General features: G+C 49.8%; 4 protein-coding genes across 6 annotated transcripts; 2 read left to right on the forward strand and 2 right to left on the reverse strand.

Annotated features, from left to right (window-relative positions):
- Window positions 1-1,060: 1,060 nt before the first annotated feature.
- On the reverse strand, window positions 1,061-7,840 carry si:dkey-14d8.1 (zinc finger protein 54). Of its 2 annotated transcripts, none has more exons than XM_029160773.3 (7): window positions 6,743-7,840; window positions 4,818-5,020; window positions 4,562-4,654; window positions 4,389-4,481; window positions 4,139-4,249; window positions 3,755-3,878; window positions 1,061-3,635 (listed from the first exon to the last, which is right to left on the reverse strand). In XM_029160773.3, exons 2-7 carry the CDS (start codon window positions 4,986-4,988, stop codon window positions 1,939-1,941), a joined length of 2,289 nt encoding a protein of 762 aa, XP_029016606.1. In that variant the 5' UTR covers window positions 4,989-5,020; window positions 6,743-7,840; the 3' UTR covers window positions 1,061-1,938. The 2 variants fall into 2 exon arrangements, with proteins under 2 accessions (XP_029016606.1, XP_029016605.1); XM_029160772.3 differs by lacking the exon at window positions 6,743-7,840 and adding an exon at window positions 5,811-5,998.
- LOC114861500 (uncharacterized) lies at window positions 6,065-11,229 on the reverse strand. Its single transcript, XM_029160786.3, has 7 exons — window positions 10,615-11,229; window positions 9,596-9,703; window positions 9,426-9,482; window positions 9,187-9,345; window positions 8,944-9,103; window positions 8,617-8,717; window positions 6,065-8,039 (listed from the first exon to the last, which is right to left on the reverse strand). The coding sequence occupies exons 1-7, from the start codon at window positions 10,873-10,875 to the stop codon at window positions 7,875-7,877; spliced, it is 1,011 nt and encodes a 336-aa protein (XP_029016619.1). The 5' UTR covers window positions 10,876-11,229; the 3' UTR covers window positions 6,065-7,874.
- Window positions 11,230-11,243: 14 nt separating this feature from the next.
- Window positions 11,244-14,506, forward strand: asb15b (ankyrin repeat and SOCS box containing 15b). Of its 2 annotated transcripts, XM_029160781.3 has the most exons (14): window positions 11,246-11,387; window positions 11,576-11,737; window positions 11,835-11,887; window positions 11,962-12,093; window positions 12,180-12,344; window positions 12,417-12,523; window positions 12,596-12,734; window positions 12,803-12,974; window positions 13,140-13,300; window positions 13,365-13,509; window positions 13,577-13,732; window positions 13,806-13,908; window positions 13,992-14,145; window positions 14,218-14,506. In XM_029160781.3, the coding sequence occupies exons 2-14, from the start codon at window positions 11,634-11,636 to the stop codon at window positions 14,370-14,372; spliced, it is 1,746 nt and encodes a 581-aa protein (XP_029016614.1). In that variant the 5' UTR covers window positions 11,246-11,387; window positions 11,576-11,633; the 3' UTR covers window positions 14,373-14,506. The 2 variants fall into 2 exon arrangements, with proteins under 2 accessions (XP_055368002.1, XP_029016614.1); XM_055512027.1 differs by having other exon boundaries at window positions 11,244-11,387; window positions 13,140-13,509; window positions 13,806-14,145.
- Window positions 14,507-15,246: 740 nt separating this feature from the next.
- Window positions 15,247-18,187, forward strand: lmod2b (leiomodin 2 (cardiac) b). The gene is made up of 6 exons (XM_029160785.3): window positions 15,247-15,523; window positions 15,640-16,089; window positions 16,217-16,477; window positions 16,554-16,757; window positions 16,847-17,293; window positions 17,872-18,187. Exons 1-6 carry the CDS (start codon window positions 15,248-15,250, stop codon window positions 17,896-17,898), a joined length of 1,665 nt encoding a protein of 554 aa, XP_029016618.1. The 5' UTR covers window position 15,247; the 3' UTR covers window positions 17,899-18,187.
- Window positions 18,188-18,213: the final 26 nt, after the last annotated feature.

The raw sequence follows: 18,213 nt of genomic DNA on the forward strand, positions 1-18,213 counted from the left end.
CACAGCCGTACAACAGCTAATAATCAATAACAGGATCTGTGCTGTGACACAACTTAAGAGGCACCAAATGCTCTAGCAATAAGGAAAGGAAGGAAATGCAACAAAACATCAATAAAACATTAGGCAGAAATAAGTCTGGACTAAAAACCTAAGGGGAATAAATGAGCAATTACAAAAAAACTAGAGTGCGGTTGTAAAGATTTAAGAGTGGTGGAGATCATTGCCTCGGGGTCAAGATCAATTGAGGAAGTGGTTTCCTAAAAGGGTGCTTAAAAGACCACTGGTGCTTAATTTGGAGTCTGTCTTTAACCTCAGACCTTCAGTCTCTTTTTCCACCACGCAGTAATAAAACAATATCTAGCACACACGGGCGGCGCTTTGCTAACAGGTGAAACTGCGCTAGCTTCACTGGATTCACTTACCTCCAGATCCCAGGTGGAGTCCAGAGTGAGGCGTTCACTGACCTCGAGGTGGGGCTGGATGTTGAGCAGGCAGGCCTCGTTGTTATGGTGACACGTCCCTACCGCCAGCTGGAGCTTCCAGCAGACTGATGCTGCTTCATCTTCCTCTTTCCTCTGCTCATCCCCAGTGCTCTCAGCCTCCCTGACACTCCCCAACAGGACGGTGTCCTCTGTCCTTATCACCACTGGGCCCATGGTCTTCTTGTTTAACCGGTTCTTCCTCCAGGAACAACTAGGAACACTGTAAATCTGGACTCATTCGGCTTTGTTTCAAAATGGCGCTGCTTCCTCCTGTCTCGTTCGTGCGTACCTGTAGATGCGGGTTGACTTATAGTAAACACAAAATTATTTAGTACAAAACACATTATATTCATGGACGAAAGGTACCAGAACGTCACGTAACGACGTGTCTACGTAATTCCTGGAAACTTCTTAGCTACATTTTACGGCAGTCTCTCGCACCTGTTGATTGGCGCATTTGCGGCAGCTTTGTTTCCATGGCTACCGCGATAGAAGCTGACCAATGTACTTACGTGAATACAAGCAGGAGGTTGGTTAGTTCCGTTTAACCTTTTAATAATAATAGTGCGTCAGACCGATCAGAGAGCAGGTTTTTGTGTGTTTATTTTTCTGCAAAATATTAAAAACAAAGAGAAAACATAGAATAGTACATCACTTAATGGTTTATGTACATGTTTGCCCATCACATGACAAGTAACCGTCAGGTAACACTCAGAATAATCTCAGCACATAATGTTAAATGATTACTGTGACAAACCTAACTTACAGTTAACAGTTTCTTGCATTAATTCAACAATATTACAGCAACAATGCTGCAACTACTGTTAGAAAAAAGGCTGAATCCTTAAACAAATTTAATAAAAACATGCTAAAATGAAAACTTTAAAACAGTGTAGTTATTTACAGTTGAAAGGTTAAAATGATTTAGGACAAGTTTTCACAAGGATATGCTAAACACAAGGTTTTTGATACACAGTAGACATCAATTTACAAGCTTGACATGATTTATTGTTTATTTAAAATCTCATGTTTGTTCTGAAATGATTAATGACTGAAATAATAGAAAGTTTTAGTACTTTAGTACTTAATTCTTCAAGTAACAGCCTAATCTCAACACAGTTTGTGTAATTAGACAGTGAAAAACTGCACTAATATATGATTAAACAATGGTCTTTATTGGTAAAAATGCCTAATTATCTGGACAACAAGTGGAACCAAGAATGATCAAATGATCAAATCAAAATGATCAACAAAATATAATACAAGTTCTTCTATGCACTGACCTGGCAAAAATGATCCAGACAACATTCAAATGACTGTTTTCAAACTCTCATCGCTACTACAATAAAATGTGATACTCTGACAAGGTTCTTACTGGGTAGCTTTCTGGACCTTCTTTAACTACATTGGTGATATAACCATGATCTAAACTATTTACTATGACATTTTCCTCAGACTAATAATCATCACTGCCCTCATCCTCCTCATCATACTTCCTCTTGAGGGAGTGCTTCTTGTGCTTACCCCTGTGTCTCCGTTTACCAGAGAAGTCAGGGTTATCTTCCCTCGTATGCAGCTGCTCGTGCTTCTTCAGGAGGCCGGGCACGGAGAACCCTTTCCCACAGGTGTCGCACGTCCAGGGCTTCTTGCATGTGTGCGTCCGTTTGTGGACATTCAGATGAGATGCCAGCTTGTAGGTCTTCCCGCACACGTCGCAGCTGAAGGGTCGCTCGTTGGTGTGCAGCCGGATATGGACCTTCAGATTGCCTACCTGAGTGAATGTCTTGTCGCATAAGGAGCAACGGTAAGGTCTCTCCCTGGTGTGGATCCTCAGATGCACTCTCAGGCAGTACTTACTGGAGAACTTCTTTTGGCAGACCGGGCATGGGATCTTTGTTTTGGGCATGTGGTCTTGCTGGTGTCTCTTCAAATCAGACAAATAGACAAAGGTTTTTCCACACTGGGAGCAGAGATACTGGCGGTCACCGATGTGGTAGCCCATGTGCCTCTTCAACAAGCTGGGGACGAGGAACCTCTTCCCGCAGCGCTCACACATGTGGGGGCGATCTCTAGTGTGCCATCGCTCATGGTTTGACAGCTTGAACGCTGTCGGGAAGCTCTTGTTGCAGTGCTTGCAGGGGAACGTCATCTGGCTCGTGTGGCACTCCATGTGCCTCCTGAAGTAGGTGGACTGCGTGAAGCCCTTGTTGCAGATGGTGCAGTAATAGGGCTTTTGACCGGTGTGGGCGAGCATGTGCTTGGTCAGGCTCTGCAGTTTGGTGAAACACTTTCCACACTGACCGCAAGCATATGGGCGTGCCGTGCTGTGTGTCTTCAGGTGATTGTTGAGGAAGGCCTGTGTTCTGAAGCATTTGTTGCATGCCGAGCAGCTGAAAGGCTTCTCCCCAGTGTGAATGCGCTCATGGTCCAGCAGCTTGGACTGATAAGGGAAGCTTTTGTCACACACGGCACAAGTGAATCGATCTGCCGGAGGCCTGATTTGCTTTTTTCGCCTTATGCTTGGCTTCAGGTCATCGAACGCGGTCAGACGCATTGGAGGAAGTGGTGGCAGGGCCGGGAGTGAGAGTGAATTAGTGGCAATGTGTGACACCCACTGATGCAATGTGACTCGCTGAGTATTGGGCTTTTGGCCATCTTTTGTTCCTGGACTACTGGTATTCTGCACAGTGGGACCTGGTTTGATCGGCACTTGAACCACCCTGAATGGGATTGACTTTAAAGACACCTGCTGGAGATCTGCTTTCTTTGTCGCTGCCGACGCATCGTCATCTTCTCTGTTTTCTACAGATGCAGCAGACTCCTCATGTGTTGAGCTTTTCTCCTGAACTATGTTCTCCTTGTGAGGTGCTGCTGGGACACTCTTTTCCTTTGCACTGCCATCAGCTTTTTTATCGCTGTATCTTCCTTTGCGCTGCGATCTAGCAGCAGGGGTCTGTGGGCTGTCTGGGTCATCAGACATCACTCCCAAATCTTCAGCATCACTAAAGGAGGCTGGGCTTGTTTCACTGAGTGTTAATTCGAATGGTTTTGGGGATTCTGGTGGTGGCGGCGGCGGCGGTGGTGGTTCTGCTGGTTTTGGCCGAAAGGCGAGTGAAGAAAGCACACAGTCGCCCACAGAAGATGAGACAGTCGCTGCACAAAAAGAAAACACTCAATTTTCACTGTATTTAGACCTGAAGGAACACTTGTCACTGTTCTTTTTAAATATATTAATCATTCTCCTTCATACAAAGCACAACCTAAAGCAATACCTTTAACACCCAGGAGTCCTTTTGCCTGCTGGTGTAGAAGCAGAGATTTCAGGTCTTTATGATCGGGAATGAGGTTTCCACAGGCCTCAAATACAGTAGGCTCCACTGAGATCATGGCTCCAAGCTGAGATGAAATTGAGAAATTATTCATTACAAATAATGTTTCTGTCTTTAATTTGGATCTTCAGTTGCATGGTCCAGTATATGTTACTCCTTCATATATTTTGATGCCAAGATTTGTCTATGCCAGTTTCAAGATAGCTGTAGTTCAAAACCTGATTATACAAACCATATTTGTAGATGTCAGTATTTTCAAATATTATGTAAAATTTCCTAAATATGATTCAGCTGAAGGAGTCTGTATGTGATGTTCATTGTACATACCTGGGAAAGATTGGGGACGGGAAGAAGCTGCTCTAGCTTGCATACCAGGCCTGCAGTCAGAGCCTGCAGTGCTGTGTCAAACTTTACACCATACTGAACAGGGAACACTTCCTGTAGACACAAAACAGATTATTTGAATATATTTTATTATATTCAAATAACATCAACAGAATCTAAATGGGCATCCTGTTTTAAAAACATCTTTGTCTGACAACAATCAATGGCTATTGTTCCACTTTAACACAGATACCTGGAAGAATTGCTTTCGCTCAGCAGGGTTCTTAAGCAGATTCTGGACTAACACCATAAAGTTCGTTTGAGACTTCTCTACTTCTGTGTCCTTCTGTAACACAGAATGAAACACAATCATAGATACTGTAAACTAAAGACGTTTTTTCAGGGTTAAAAAGTCTGCATTCTTACCACTGAAGATGAAGAAACCTTCAACTTGTTTATGAGAGTTTGAATAGCCCGGGAATCAGGTGGGCCTTTTTTTTGGAGTAAATCCAAAATGATCTTGAGCAGAAGAAAAAAGAAACAAATGTACCATAAGAACACAAATTATTTCCAAAATTGTAATGTATTTTTCCACAAACATCATCCAATTCTGCACAGCCAATGCTTCCATCTTCGTCATCTTCTAAGCTGGTGAGTAAAGTGAATGTCAACAGATTCTCACCCTTGCTCTCAGCCCCAAGAGGAGCTGAGCAGTTTGCTTGAAACTCATGAGCTCGGGAACCGTCTGCGTCACCATGGTGACAAACTCCTCCACTTTCCCGTACTGCTTCACGTTCCTCTGTCGTACGACCTGCCATAGGAATGAGTATGTCAGCTGCAGAGGGGACGCCATCAAGCGAAGGGACGCAAGAGAAAGGGCGCCTCCTGTCCAGGGGATAAAAATTATAATGTTTAAAACTTTACAAATGAAACTGTTGAAAACGTTTTTTGTAATACATACGTTTAGTAACTAAGACTGTGTGACTGGCACATCACATCACATCACATGGGCCTTTGGGTATTTACTAAATAAAATTTACAGAGTCTCTCAATGTATGATGTAACATTATATTTAATTTCTTTTACAGTCACCAGTTATAGTTTCTTTGTTTCTAGTTTTGCGTCTTAGTCCAAACAAACGCACTACAAATCTTACATCAATATGCCTGATGTGACGTCATAGTAAACGTGTATTAAAGCTAATACTGTAGGGGGCGCTGCAGGGCCCTGTGCGTTCACGAAAGGAATTTGAAATCGAAAACGTGCACGCCTGTGTGTGCACGCGCCGCCGTTAAGAGAATGAGCGCCAAACTGCAGCAGAGTTTGACTTCGTTTTCTGCCGGTGGCGAGGACAGTAGGCTGCTGTTGTAGGAGCCGCAGCAGCGGGCGTCACACAGCGGAACCGTCGACTCGTGCAACTAAGGGGCACGACTTCATTTGTACCCAAATCGCTGGAGAGCACTTGCTGCCTGTTAGCTGAGGTTAGCTAGCTAACTACCACACATCGTCTCCAAAAATCCACCATACGCTGCGGCTTGAGTGTTAAAACCGGCGATGCAGCGCAAGCAGCGCGCTGAAGGCGGCCAATGGTTTAAACTACGCTGCGTCTCATTCTCCCTCCGGCGACCTCGTTGGCAGCTACTGTTAGCTTGCTAGTATTAGCTTAGCAACGTACCTGCAGTATCGGACCGTTTATCCATTCTGGTGCACACGATGTATCACTATTTCATGGGTTGATCAACCGACTGCGCCAAGTCGGGCAACAGTGTTGCGGCTTAACACAAATTATATAGTTAAAATGTGTTAAACCGTCTTTCGGTCGTACGTCAAGCCAGGAAGAATAATGGCGACCGCTAGTCAGCGGCTTTCCAAAACAAAAGTCCGATTATTTCCGGCGGATGTTTCTTTATGAAATAAAAGCACTGAACATTAACCGGACATAAAAACCGAGAGTATTTTATTACAGATACAATAGTGGGATATGCACCATGTTGTCTGTCACTGTCACACTGACTTCTACAAACACATTGATTATTTACACAAATACTGATAAAGGGAAAATAACATTGTCTTTTGTTATTCATTAATAGTGCAGAGAAAAATAAGGTCTATGCAAAATGGGATGCAGATAATTCATGCCTTGAGGCTAAATGATTTGCTGCCTTTATATTTTGATGCGGGGATAGACAACGTAAATCATTTTACAAAATGGAAGGGATGGAACAACTACCTGGGATATTCTGTGAAAGAGAAGCACAAATGCATCTATTAACATCCATTTTAATATAACCCACTGATGCAGAATATGTGGCCATAATGTGAGTGTATGTTCATAATAATATAGTATTCACAGTATTTTGCCTACCTCATTTACATTCTTCACTAGAATAAGTAACGTTTTAAAATACATTCTTTTAGGAAATGATAAGCAACGGAATAAATTAAATATTTCAATTACGGTACAAATGCATAATACAACTATTTTTCACTATAAGACATTAAAGCACAGCACACTAGATTAGAACAGGAAAACATGTTAATAAAGATATATCTTTGTGTTTTGAAGTAAATCATTCAGATACAGAAAATTGTTATTGAAATACTAACCATCCTGTGTGGATGAGGCTACAGAGCTTGTGGTCAGGAGGGATTCTTAGCCTGTTGATTCATAGGCATCTGTCGACATCAGTCGTGTTTGTAACTGGCATTTCCTCCAGCCTACGGCCAGCTCTTTTGTGACGAGAACAAGCCCTCCTTATGCTTCTCACTGAGCTCATCCGTCCATCCATCGACTCCTATCTCCCTCGCTCTCGCTCGCCCGTCTGCCCCGTCTCCCGCTCCCTCTCTCTCTGACACATAGTACCAGAGCGCTCACACTCCAGGAGTCATGTTCTCATGACTGACCATGATTGACTCGGTGAATAAGGCATTAAAATCTCTAACACACTTGCTGTGGCCGAGCAGCAGCTATAGATCACTGGGCAACAGCTTTAAGATACAATGACGGGATTCAAAGTGCCCCTGGCGATGGCTGTCTGCCATCTGGTCAGATCTTTGATACACAAAGCAGGACGCTTGTTGAGCTGCTCGGCGTGTTGTTTGCGAGGAGCATGTTTGCAATTTGTGACAGATGACAGATCATAACAATGTCAACAGCGAGTATAAAACAAGCTGAAGTCGGCCAAGCGCAGCTTTCAGTCACTTCTGATGCCTCGAAAGCAGAAGTGTAAAGACTAATGCGTTTCAGTGGACGCTGAGCCAGGCCGCGTTCTGTCCTGTTCAGAATAATATGACGTGCCTCAAACTTATTTTGATTTGCTTCTCCAGCTACACTTTGAGTTGCAGGTCACAGCTGGAGCACAGAAACGCTCCAGCTCACACGGGCAGGATGAAAAAAATAAATCAGCGAGGTCTGGTCAGCGCCGGCCAGACAAGTGATGTTAAACAGAGGCCAAGTGGAAACAATTAATGCACTTCCCCATCCCTACTGGCAGCAAACCAGCCACTGAGTAGAGAGTCCTTCCTCTCTTAGGGCGAGGCATTAGAGGCGCCGGGGGGATAAACTCGCCCATCTTGGCGGCAGGTGAGTTTTCTCTGGCAGCGCGGGTCCGAGCGCACAGACGGGTGAAAGCGGAGGAAGCGCGCGAGGGCCGCGCCGGTGGATCCGGCAGGCCCCGGGCAGCCTGCGCCGAGCCGCTGCGCCGCTCCACCGACTCTGCCTGTGGTTATTAATCGCGGCTCATCCACTTTCATGTTCAAGGACCGCCTCCCCCGCTGGCCGGGTGTCAGCGGCGTGGGCCGGCGTTTGAAGTGGGATGGAGACAGACACAGTAGGGATCATGTCAGGAGGTGCCATTTGGCTATTTTCAGCGTTGCAGAGCGGTAAACGCCTCCTAGACTTCACCTACAAACAATAAGAAGAGAGACAACGAATCACACGCGCAGCACGGCCTCGCTTGCTGTCTACGAGGAACAGCTCGGCAAAGCGGATGTCATTACTTTAGGCAATAACTGAGTACTACTGAATATTTGATGCAGTTGTTAACGCTACAGGAACCGGCTTCCTGGAAGTGCTCACTAAAATGAAGGCACATTATCAAGCAGCCTTTATTAGGCCGGTCCACTGGGGCCCAAAGGTTGAAAGAGTCATTGTGGTTTATGGACAATTTAGTACGGAGAACGTTTTATTAGTAGAGGCCCTGGTTTCCTATAATGCTCTGATTTGTACAGAACGATATCCGTCCTGAAAAACAAGTGCTCGTCCCAGAAGCGGCATAAACATGGAAGTCACGCTGAAAATGGGCAGTTGTGAAATGGAATTAAGTGCTGCTTGTTGTATAAACCGCCCGGCTGCTGTTGCCATTAGAGGCAATTATCCGGCTGAATGCTGCCACTACCGTTCCGGCGTTGCAGCGAAAGACAGGATACGTTATACAGGTTACGTGGCGTTAGTGGTTGACTTGCACCGTGCACGCACTCACCAGCCACACTATGAGGACGACGCAGGCGATGAAGGGGATGAGAACCAGGAGCAGAGGCGTTCTCTTCAGCAGGCTGTGCTGACGGTTCTCCTCCTGACCCCCTGAAAGGCGGGAGGTCATGTGACGCATTAGAAACCCCACGAAGGTTAATGATGCTTCTATGCTGATGATTATGCTCAGTTTTGCGAGGTTTAAGCACATTGAGCCTTTAACTACATCTACTGTCTTTATGTGTGAAGTCTATTGGCCGTTTCCTTCACCCCAAATCAATATCTGACCATGATTCACACTAGACGTTCAAAGCAAACGCGGCAGTGACGGAAGCACCTGGCGTCTGCTGCGGGTGAAGGCAGGGTGGAGGCTTGCACGCGAAGCCAGATGTTCCTCGAGCGGCGGCGTGTAACACGTCTTTGATGTAGTCGAAGTAAAGCGCAGACCTTAAGCTCTGCTCCTGGTAGTGACACTGGAAGACCTGCATCGCTGTTTCCTGGGGATCAGACGGGACGAGCGACCACAAAACAACTCAATTATAGAGAGAGAGAGAAGCGGCAAGTGTGGATGACTTCTTACCAGCTCCTCGTGGTCGAATGTGAAGCGCAGGCTTTTAAGCATGGCAATGAAAACGAGGATGTTTTCCCTGTTGGAGGAGATGGGACCAAACATGCCGGCCAGCTTCCGAAGGCTTTGCTCCAAAGGATAGATGTTTAGCACCACCCAGCACGTGCCAGCCTGCAAACGCACGCATAAAAGCACTTAACACCTCGCGTCGCTGCCATTTGACTGATAGTTTCACACAGCGCGACACTCACCACTTCCCTGGGAATGAAACTAATGGGAATCTCATAATCAGAGGGGATATTCTGCTTCTGCATGTCGCAAATGAAAGAGAAGGAACCACAGCGTTGGTTTAACACACACGGAACAAAGACCGAGCTCGTGTTTCAGCAATAAACAGCAGTGAACGGCGACAGCAGCTCACCAGTAACGTCAGCTTGCTCACATCATCTGTTATCGGGGTCCCAAATTTTGCAGAGCAGAGATTCAGACTTGTGAACAGACTCAAGAGGAGACAAGGTGCTTTCAAAATCTGTGGGAAAAATTGAAAACATAAATGTCTTCTGTATTTGTAACGCACTGTAACACTGTATTACACTAACATTAAAAATACCAACATGTCTTTGAGCTACAGCATCATGTATTTTGATAAAGGACAACATGAACGAAGGTTACTGATACTTTTCTGAACATTGTTTAAATTGTGTGTTAAATGTATTAGGCAAACTGGCTGTTAATTAAATACCAAAGAAATTTAGTTTACTTCTCTAGTAATGTACTATAATTACATTGTAATTTACTGTGTGCATTTATTCATATTAGTGTGCGTATCATCCCCCTGTTGCTTCTATGACACATTTGTTAAACCAGATAGTAAAAAAAACGAATTAGCAGATTGACAGTGAAACCTGTGAACCACCTTCCTGCAGCGAGTGCATGTAAATCTATCACAATCAACACCAAATGAACGAAATGCAAAGACGCCAAAGCATTCATGTGACACGGCTTAATAGAGGAAGTGTTTTCGGTGCTACAAGCAGAATGAAGTGTAACACTATCATCACCCTGAGAATGAACTGGAAATGCAGCTGGACGTGCGAATGCTCCTTGTTTTTCCGTATATTGACTGAAAACGAAATGCGCACACGTGTTTGTGTCTGTGCAGAAACACTACGTTATGTGGACGTCAGAACACGTGCACACGTGTGTAAATCCTGCAGACGTGTGATATATGATAGACATGAATGAGTTGATCTTTTCCTGTCCCTCACAAGGTTCACTTTTTTTTCTGTCTACAATTTCCAATTCAGAGATTTCAAAACACGTTCCATCCACATCTACTCTGTCTGTTTACGAAGCGCACAATGGGAGCTCATCTACAGAAAACCCTCAACTACCTGTGGTTAAAATAATAATAAAATAAAAAAAAAACATCCTACTTACTTTTTTCCTCATATGGAGCACGAATCTGAGGTTGCTCAAGTCCACTTCATGAAATCCACAGCTTTCAGTTCCAGGACAGAGCTGATCTGTGTGTGTGTGTGTGTGTAGTGGCCCAGCGTGTAGTGAAACTTGAGGATGGGCTGGCAGTGTGCTTTCACTGATGGAGTCCTTTGACGTGGTGGAGAGTCCGCCTACAGGCTGAGTCACTGTGTCACACACTGACGCTGTCTGAGACTTTTTCCATAAACTCCCACGTATCATCGTGTGTGTTTGGTGAAAGTGGGCGCTTGTTCTCTCGCCGGGAATATTTTGCTTAGAATATGTCAAGGTTAATCCCCAAGCTGTTGTCTATACAGAGAGAACACGCTGGGCGGTAGATGTAGAGTTTGGGCAGGTAGATCAGCTGGTAACTGTGTGCACTGTTCTATCATATCATATTAATACTTTTATTGTTTTACCACATTTTGCTAAAAGATGTCCAGAAGCTTAGTTGCATAATTCCATTATTGCAAAATATCAAATCAGACTAAAGTGACATAATGGTTGTGTCCCGCGTTTCATTTACATGTGATGGAATTACCTCACTTGAATGAAGGACTACTTTGTTCAGTGGAGTCGAAAGTAGCAACGGAGGCTGTGAGCTGAGTCAGGACGTCTAAAGCAGGTCACATCTAAATATAACCCAGACTGCTCAGGACCCTGCAAAACAAACACACGCACACACACAGAGGTTGCGAGCTGAAGCTCCCAAAGGCAAGGATTCAGACCAACAGGTGAGGCGGCGCGTGCAGACTGCACCGCACTCAACTGCATGGCTTCATTTGGCTGATTTACACTAACGCGTCCTCTGACGCCATTTTAAACCAGCCGCCTCGGCCTCATAAGCAAAGCACGGACAGATGTTGACACGACCGCCTGCACATCAGGCAAAGGTTCATTACAGCCTGTTATTGGTATTTAGATCAGCGGTAGAAGAAGACGCGCGCATCCAGGCCCGTGTTTTGTAAGTCGATATAGAAATGGATGCCGCTGAGCAGGAAGGAATAGACGAGGAGCTGGTTGAGTTCGTTCTGAGAGAGAGCCTTGAAGACGCCTACAAGCCGCCGTCAAGACAGCCCGACAGGTAACAACAACTGCATGTAAAAACAATCCAATTAACGACAGATTAAGACACGCTGCTTTATTGCGCTTCTGACACACGTTTGGATTTGGTTCATTAGAAAAGCGTCAAACAGTGATGACGTCATGAAGATAATTGCTGCCATTCACGAAGGTGAGTTCATCCTAAAAGCATTTAGCGTTGACTCATTGTGGACCGTGTCACACGTGCTGGCCGCGTCTGCGCAGGTGATGTGGCGGCTCTGCGGGATCTGTCGTCTCGTGCGTCCGCCTTCAGAGACGCCGACGGCCGCGGGCGGCTGCCTCTGCACGCAGCGGCCGCGCAGCCGCGGCGGGACGTCCTGCACGCGGTGCTGCAAGGTGAGAGAGTAGGGCCCGTGCCCCCCGGACGCCGCGCGCGCCCGTGCGGCGTCGCGGGCGCACCGTGACCCGCGTTGTGTGCGCAGCGCTGGCGGCCGCGGACGCGTCGCTGGAGGAGCCGACGGAGGACGGGGACACGGCGCTGACCCTGGCGGCGGACGCCGGCCTGCCGGAGCACGTGAGGGCGCTGCTGCAGCACGGGGCCTCGCCGCACAGCACCAACGGCAGGAACGAGTCGCCGCTGCTCCTCGGTAGGTCGCGGGCACGCGGGCGCGCGACGCCGGCGCTCCGTCGTGACCGCAGCTCTCCTCTCCGCTTTGCAGCCGTGCGGCAGCGCTCGTGCGACATGGTCCTGGCCCTCATCAGGGGCGGGGCCTTTGTGGAGCAGGTGTGTCTCACCAAGTGGACCGCCATCCACGAAGCGGCGAAGGTAGAACGGCCAAGGGCGTGGGAGACGCGTGATTGAGGCCTGTGACCTTCCTCTCCATCTCCTCCTCCTCAGACCGGCTGCCCTGCTGTCCTCATGCTGCTGCTTCGACACGGAGCCAAGGTGACGGCCCGGGACGGACACGGGGTCACGCCCCTCGGGATTGCAGCCGAGCACGGCAACACGGAAGCCTTGGACATACTTATACAGCACGGTACGCGCCGCAGTCCCACGTAACCGCCCGCATCAGTGGCACACTGTACTTCCCCTGCCCTCCACCAGGTGGCGACGTCAACGCCCAGGCCAGCAACGGCGACACGGTCCTGTACGACGCGTCTGGGTCCGGGAACCTGGACTGCGTGCGGCTGCTGCTGCGGCACGGCGCCAACCCAAACGTGGCCAGCTACGCCCACCAGCTGCCCGTCCACAGAGCCGCGTACGAGGGCCACGCACTGTGAGCGAACCAGGCCGAAACCAGAGCCTCTGCACAGAGAGACGCCTGTGTCTCCCACCACAGCTGCAGCCTCAGCGCGGCCATCGTTTCTCTCTGCTCCGTTGTAGTCTGGGAGCATGTTCGTCTGCCTCTTCCTGTTTCTCCCTCTCGCTCTCCTCCTCACAGAGTCCTGAGGACCCTCGTCCCCGTCACCACAAAGAGGGCCATCCGCCTGTCGGGCCAGAGCCCCGTCCACTCGGCGGCAGACGGGGGACAGGTCCAGTGTCTGGAGCTGCTCATCCAGAGAGGCTTCGACGTCAACGCGCTGCTGGGCGCTCACATCTCTGGTACGGTTCGTTCATACACCAAACGTCACCTCTGGAGAAGTACAATGGGCTGGTCCGCTTGCAGAAAACTACGGGGACCTGAGGAAGTCCACCCTGTACTTTGCCGTCTGCAACGGCGACGTGACCTGTGCCGAGAGGCTGCTGGCGGCCGGGGCCAGAACGGACCTGGACCCCCTGCGGTGCATCCTGGTGGCGATACGGGCGGAGAGGTGTGGGCCGTCGTGCACCCGGCGCCGTGCTTGTCCACGCCCACTCTGACAGGTGACCTCCCCCCAGGTACGAGCTGGTGCGGCTGCTGCTGTCCCACGGGGCCGAGGTGAACTGCTACTTCCGGGTGGTGTGCGACACGGCGTTCCCCACGGCGCTGCAGTACTGCCTGAGGGACCCGCTCATGCTGCGCCTGCTGCTCAACAGCGGATACCAGGCGCACACGTCCGTCTGCATGCACGGTTAGCATACGCTGCCGCGATGGCGCGGGCCGCTGAGCTGTGCTCCCTCCTGGCAGGTGTTTCCAGTGTTGCCACGGCAACGAGGAGGCGACAGACCCCGCCTGGGCCGACCTCCATCACCAGGCCTACGACGCCTACAGCCGACCCGACCCGGTCCCAGTAAGAGCCCGTCATGTGGCAAATGCCCCGCGCGCGAGGAGTCATGGCCTCTTCGTGAAGCGCCCTCTCACCTTTTCCCCCAGTTCTGCGACTTCGTGTCCGTTTCCTGGCTCGCGCATGTGGCGGGCGGCGTGGTGAGGACGCTGCTGGACTACGTCAGCCACGTCAGCATCTGCCCCGGCCTCAGGCGCGTGCTGCAGAGGGCGCCGGAGTGGGAGGAGATTTCGGAGCTCCTGAGTAAGAGCCTGACGCGGGAGATCCCGCCCGGCGGCTCAGCTCCCGGGTCACGTGTGTGCTTCTGTTTCGCAGGCGGGCCGAGGTCCCTGCAGCACCTGTGCAGGCTGCTGATCAGGCGTCACATGAGCCTCCGGGTGCTGAATGACCCCGCCGTCATGGCCGCCGTCCCCTTCCCTCCGAGGCTCAAGAGCTACCTGACCTTCAGGGAGTTGGACCTCTCTGTGTGAACACGCTGTATTTATACGCTAGTGACTGAAACCTGCTGTGACCCACAACCTCCTGATTGGGCAACAGCACCTTTGACTTCAGTGTATAGTCTTCCAGGTTGTTTTCGTAATAAAGAACCTGTTATTTTCTGTAAGATTTATTGGTGACATCAACATTATTCACCTACTTTCATTTGTTCTTCGTGCCAGACTAGAGATTTGGACGATGACTGTTGTGACGATGATCTGTTCGTGCGTCTGTACGTGGGAGAGTTCGCTCCGTTAATGCAGGTTTGCATCAGCTCTGGAGCAGAAATCGCGCGATGCGGCCGCTATTTTTACTCCTCAAAATACGTGACACCTGAAACGAGAGGCTACGATTCGAGCTACATGCTAACGAGCCGCCCAACGCAACCAGCGAGGCGAACACAGGCTGGCTGTTTATCTGCGTCTGTGTATCTCTATTTTGGCCGTGAACAAAGCCGGCCAGACCTTGGTGACAGGACACTGTCAGACGGTCTCTGAGCTCACGTCCTTTTTGTGGCTCGGTCTCTCAGAGCAGCGCCTCCCAAAAAAAGACGCTGCATCATGAGGCCCACATGTTGGTGCGTTCCTCGCTGATCCTGCTCTTAAGGCCTGAATAACAGCTGCTGAGATTAGAGCAGGGGAGGACGGAGGCACACGCTGGCCTGGACTCACGTTCAGACACAGGGCTCTCGACACAAGCACCTTTTAGCCTCAAACGAGCAGCTTCCCAGGGAGAGCGGCCTTTTTATCTCAACCTCCATGACTAGATCTCCAGCAAACCTACGGCGGACCTTTAGTTTTGTGTTTTAAGATCCGCACCGGCTCATATGTGAAGAGCGTCTGTTGACTTTTTGTGACTGCTCTCCGCGATGAGTTTTTTCGGATACCGTCGAGAGCTCAGTAAGTACGAAGATGTGGACGAGGACGAGCTCTTGGCCTCGCTCAGCCCGGAGGAGCTGGCCGAGCTGGAGAAGGAGCTGGCGGACATCGACCCTGATGCCAACGTGCCCATTGGACTCAGACAGAGAGACCAGACGGACAAGAGCCCGACCGGCACGTTCAGCAGAGAGGCTCTGATGAAGTACTGGGAGAACGAGACACGCAGACTGCTGGAGGACGAGATATGTGGAGGAGACCTCAAAGCGGTCAGATCATTTTATTGGCTTTAGATAGAAAAACATACAATACAGCATCTGCTTCTATTTAGCTCTGCATTCGGTGTATTAATATGTTTAAATGAATCAAATGTATAATAACACAGGATGAAGAGCAACAGGAGTGTGTGACTGAAGAAAACAGCGAAGAGGAGGATGAAAAAGATGATGAAAATGAGAAAGAACAGAAAATATATGAAAAGAACGAGACAGAGGAAGAAGAGGAGAATGAGGAGGAGGAGAGCGAAGAAGAGGAGGAAGCTGTGACAGAAGAGGAAGAGGATGAAGATGAGGAGGAGAAACAGAACACATTAAAAGTTGAACCCTCAAAGGACTGTGGTGAGCAGACGTGGCAGCCCGAGGCAGCGGCGCTACTCAAACCTCAGAGGGCGGAGCCTGTGAGGAGAACCCCGCCCCCGCCTCCAGCCCCGCCCCCGCCCGCGGACGCCAGCGCCACTGGAAACCCGACCGTCGTTGACGAAGCTCTGCAGCGGGTTCTCAACGACGACCCCGAACTCACCGAGGTCAATCTCAACAACATCGACGACATCTCACAGGTACAGACTGAACAATGATGTCACAGGAGAATGAAGCGACATGCAGTCAATCAAAGAGTAGCCAATAAAATGCTTTAGGCTGTTTGAAAGGATTTTCTGAGACACCCTCGTCTGGTCTCCGTCTCAGGACACCCTCATCAGATTTGCAGAGGCGCTGAGGGCCAACACGCACGTGCGAGTCTTCAGCCTGGCCAACACTCACGCCGATGACCCCGTGGCCCTGGCCATCGCCAAGATGCTGAGGGAGAACTCGTCCGTCGTCAGTCTCAATATAGAGTCCAACTATGTGACGGGGAAGGGCGTGATGGCGCTGGTGCAGGCGCTTCCAGGAAACAACACCCTGACGGAGCTTCGCTTCCACAACCAGAGACACATGTGCGGAGGACAGGTGGGTCGTCGCCCTCCACATACATGCGCCCCGCTTCACTCCTACAGTCTGATTATCCCCAGGGTCACTCGCACAGGTGGAGATGGAGATGGTGAAGATTCTGAGGGAGAACTGCACCCTGATCAAGCTGGGCTACCAGTTCAACCTGCCGGGCCCCAGGATGAGCATGACGGGCATCCTGACCAGAAACCAGGACCGCCACAGGCAGAGGCGGCTGCAGGAGCAGAGGCAGCATCAGGGGGGGGCGGAGGGGGCCGTGAACCCCCGGACCTTCGCACTGGTACGACGCTTTGCTCCACAATGACGTCACATCTCAACGTCTAGACTAAAAGTGATGAGCAAACCTGTCTGCTTTGGTTTCTGCTCTAGAGGGCCACGCCCACTTCCTCACCTTACTCCTCCCCCAGATCCTCTCCCTGGTCCTCGCCTAAACTACCTCGGAGCGACCCGGCCAAGAAGCAGACCCCCCCCGCTCCCCCTCCGCCGCCCCCTCCCCCGCCGCCGCCACCACCGCCGCCGCCCCCTCCCCCGCAGCGCCAGAAGCCGGCGCCCACCAGGATGATCGCCGAGGTCATCAAGGCCCACGAGGCGGGCGGCAGGAAGCCGGCCAAGGCGAAGGGGAGGAAGGGCAAGAAGGGCAAGCGGGCCGAGGCGGACGAGACCAGCAGCATCCTCAAGGAGCTGAAGAGCGCCCTGAGGCCCGTGTCGGTGGAGCGGAGGGGCGAGGAGGGAAGCAGGCCCTCCACGCCCATGAGGTCGGCCCACGACCAGCTGATGGAGTCCATCCGGAACAGCAGCACGCGCAGCCTGAGACGGGTACGTGCAAAGATAATGTTGGGTGCTGTCAGCGCCGCTGTGGCCAAACATCCCTCCTCCACAAACACTCGAGCCGTGCACATAATGCAAAGCTGAAGAGCCCCTCTTCAGGCAAACTAGTGGCTGGCAGCGGGTCAGTGATGTGAGTCATCGCAGACATGTTTCTGCACTACATCATCCACAGACGGACGCAGCGTTGGTTGGTTTGGCTGCGGCTCCAGCGCAGCCTGTTACATTGTTGGAGTGGAAAACAGCCGCGGCCTCAGATGGCGGGGTCCTCCTCGCTGTGAAATTCCTGCCACTTAGTGTGGATATTTATAGCAGCTCTCCACTGCAGCGCTAATGGCGACAGATAGGTGACCACGGCCTGCGCACACAACACTTCTACCAAAGTAACACACTGAGCGTGACGTCCGCTGATGCCTGCAACTCCGCATTCTCGACAAGTTTAACCGGCGGCACGGCTTTAAAAGTTACAAATCTCCAGTCTTCTAACAATTACGGCTCCGAACTGCTACCATCGCGTCATATGCGTTTGCTTTCATGATTTTCTCTGACCTTTCGCTGTCACTTTCCAGGTGGAACTCCCACATTATCTGCAATAACACCAGCAGAGAGCAGAGCTGTTTATTGGTTGCTGTGGAAATCTGCATAATGACGACGATGGAGTGACCAATGATGAAGAGTTGGAAACATGACAGCATGACTGTGGAGGCACAAAGCGAATACTCATGAAAGCTAAATATGCTGGAAGCTTGCACTGTAATAGAAGCTTTACATTTGGACAATGTTCATGCATATTTGTATTTTCATTTCAAAGAGTTCACTGAACTGTTTTCTATTTCACTGTTTGTGTAAAATTGTAAATATCTGCTAAATTTGGAGTTTATAATACAGCCGCGTGTGATTCCTTTTCATTC

This window comes from Betta splendens, chromosome 9, assembly GCF_900634795.4.
Source record: "Betta splendens chromosome 9, fBetSpl5.4, whole genome shotgun sequence".
In the NCBI taxonomy this organism is placed as follows: domain Eukaryota; kingdom Metazoa; phylum Chordata; class Actinopteri; order Anabantiformes; family Osphronemidae; genus Betta; species Betta splendens.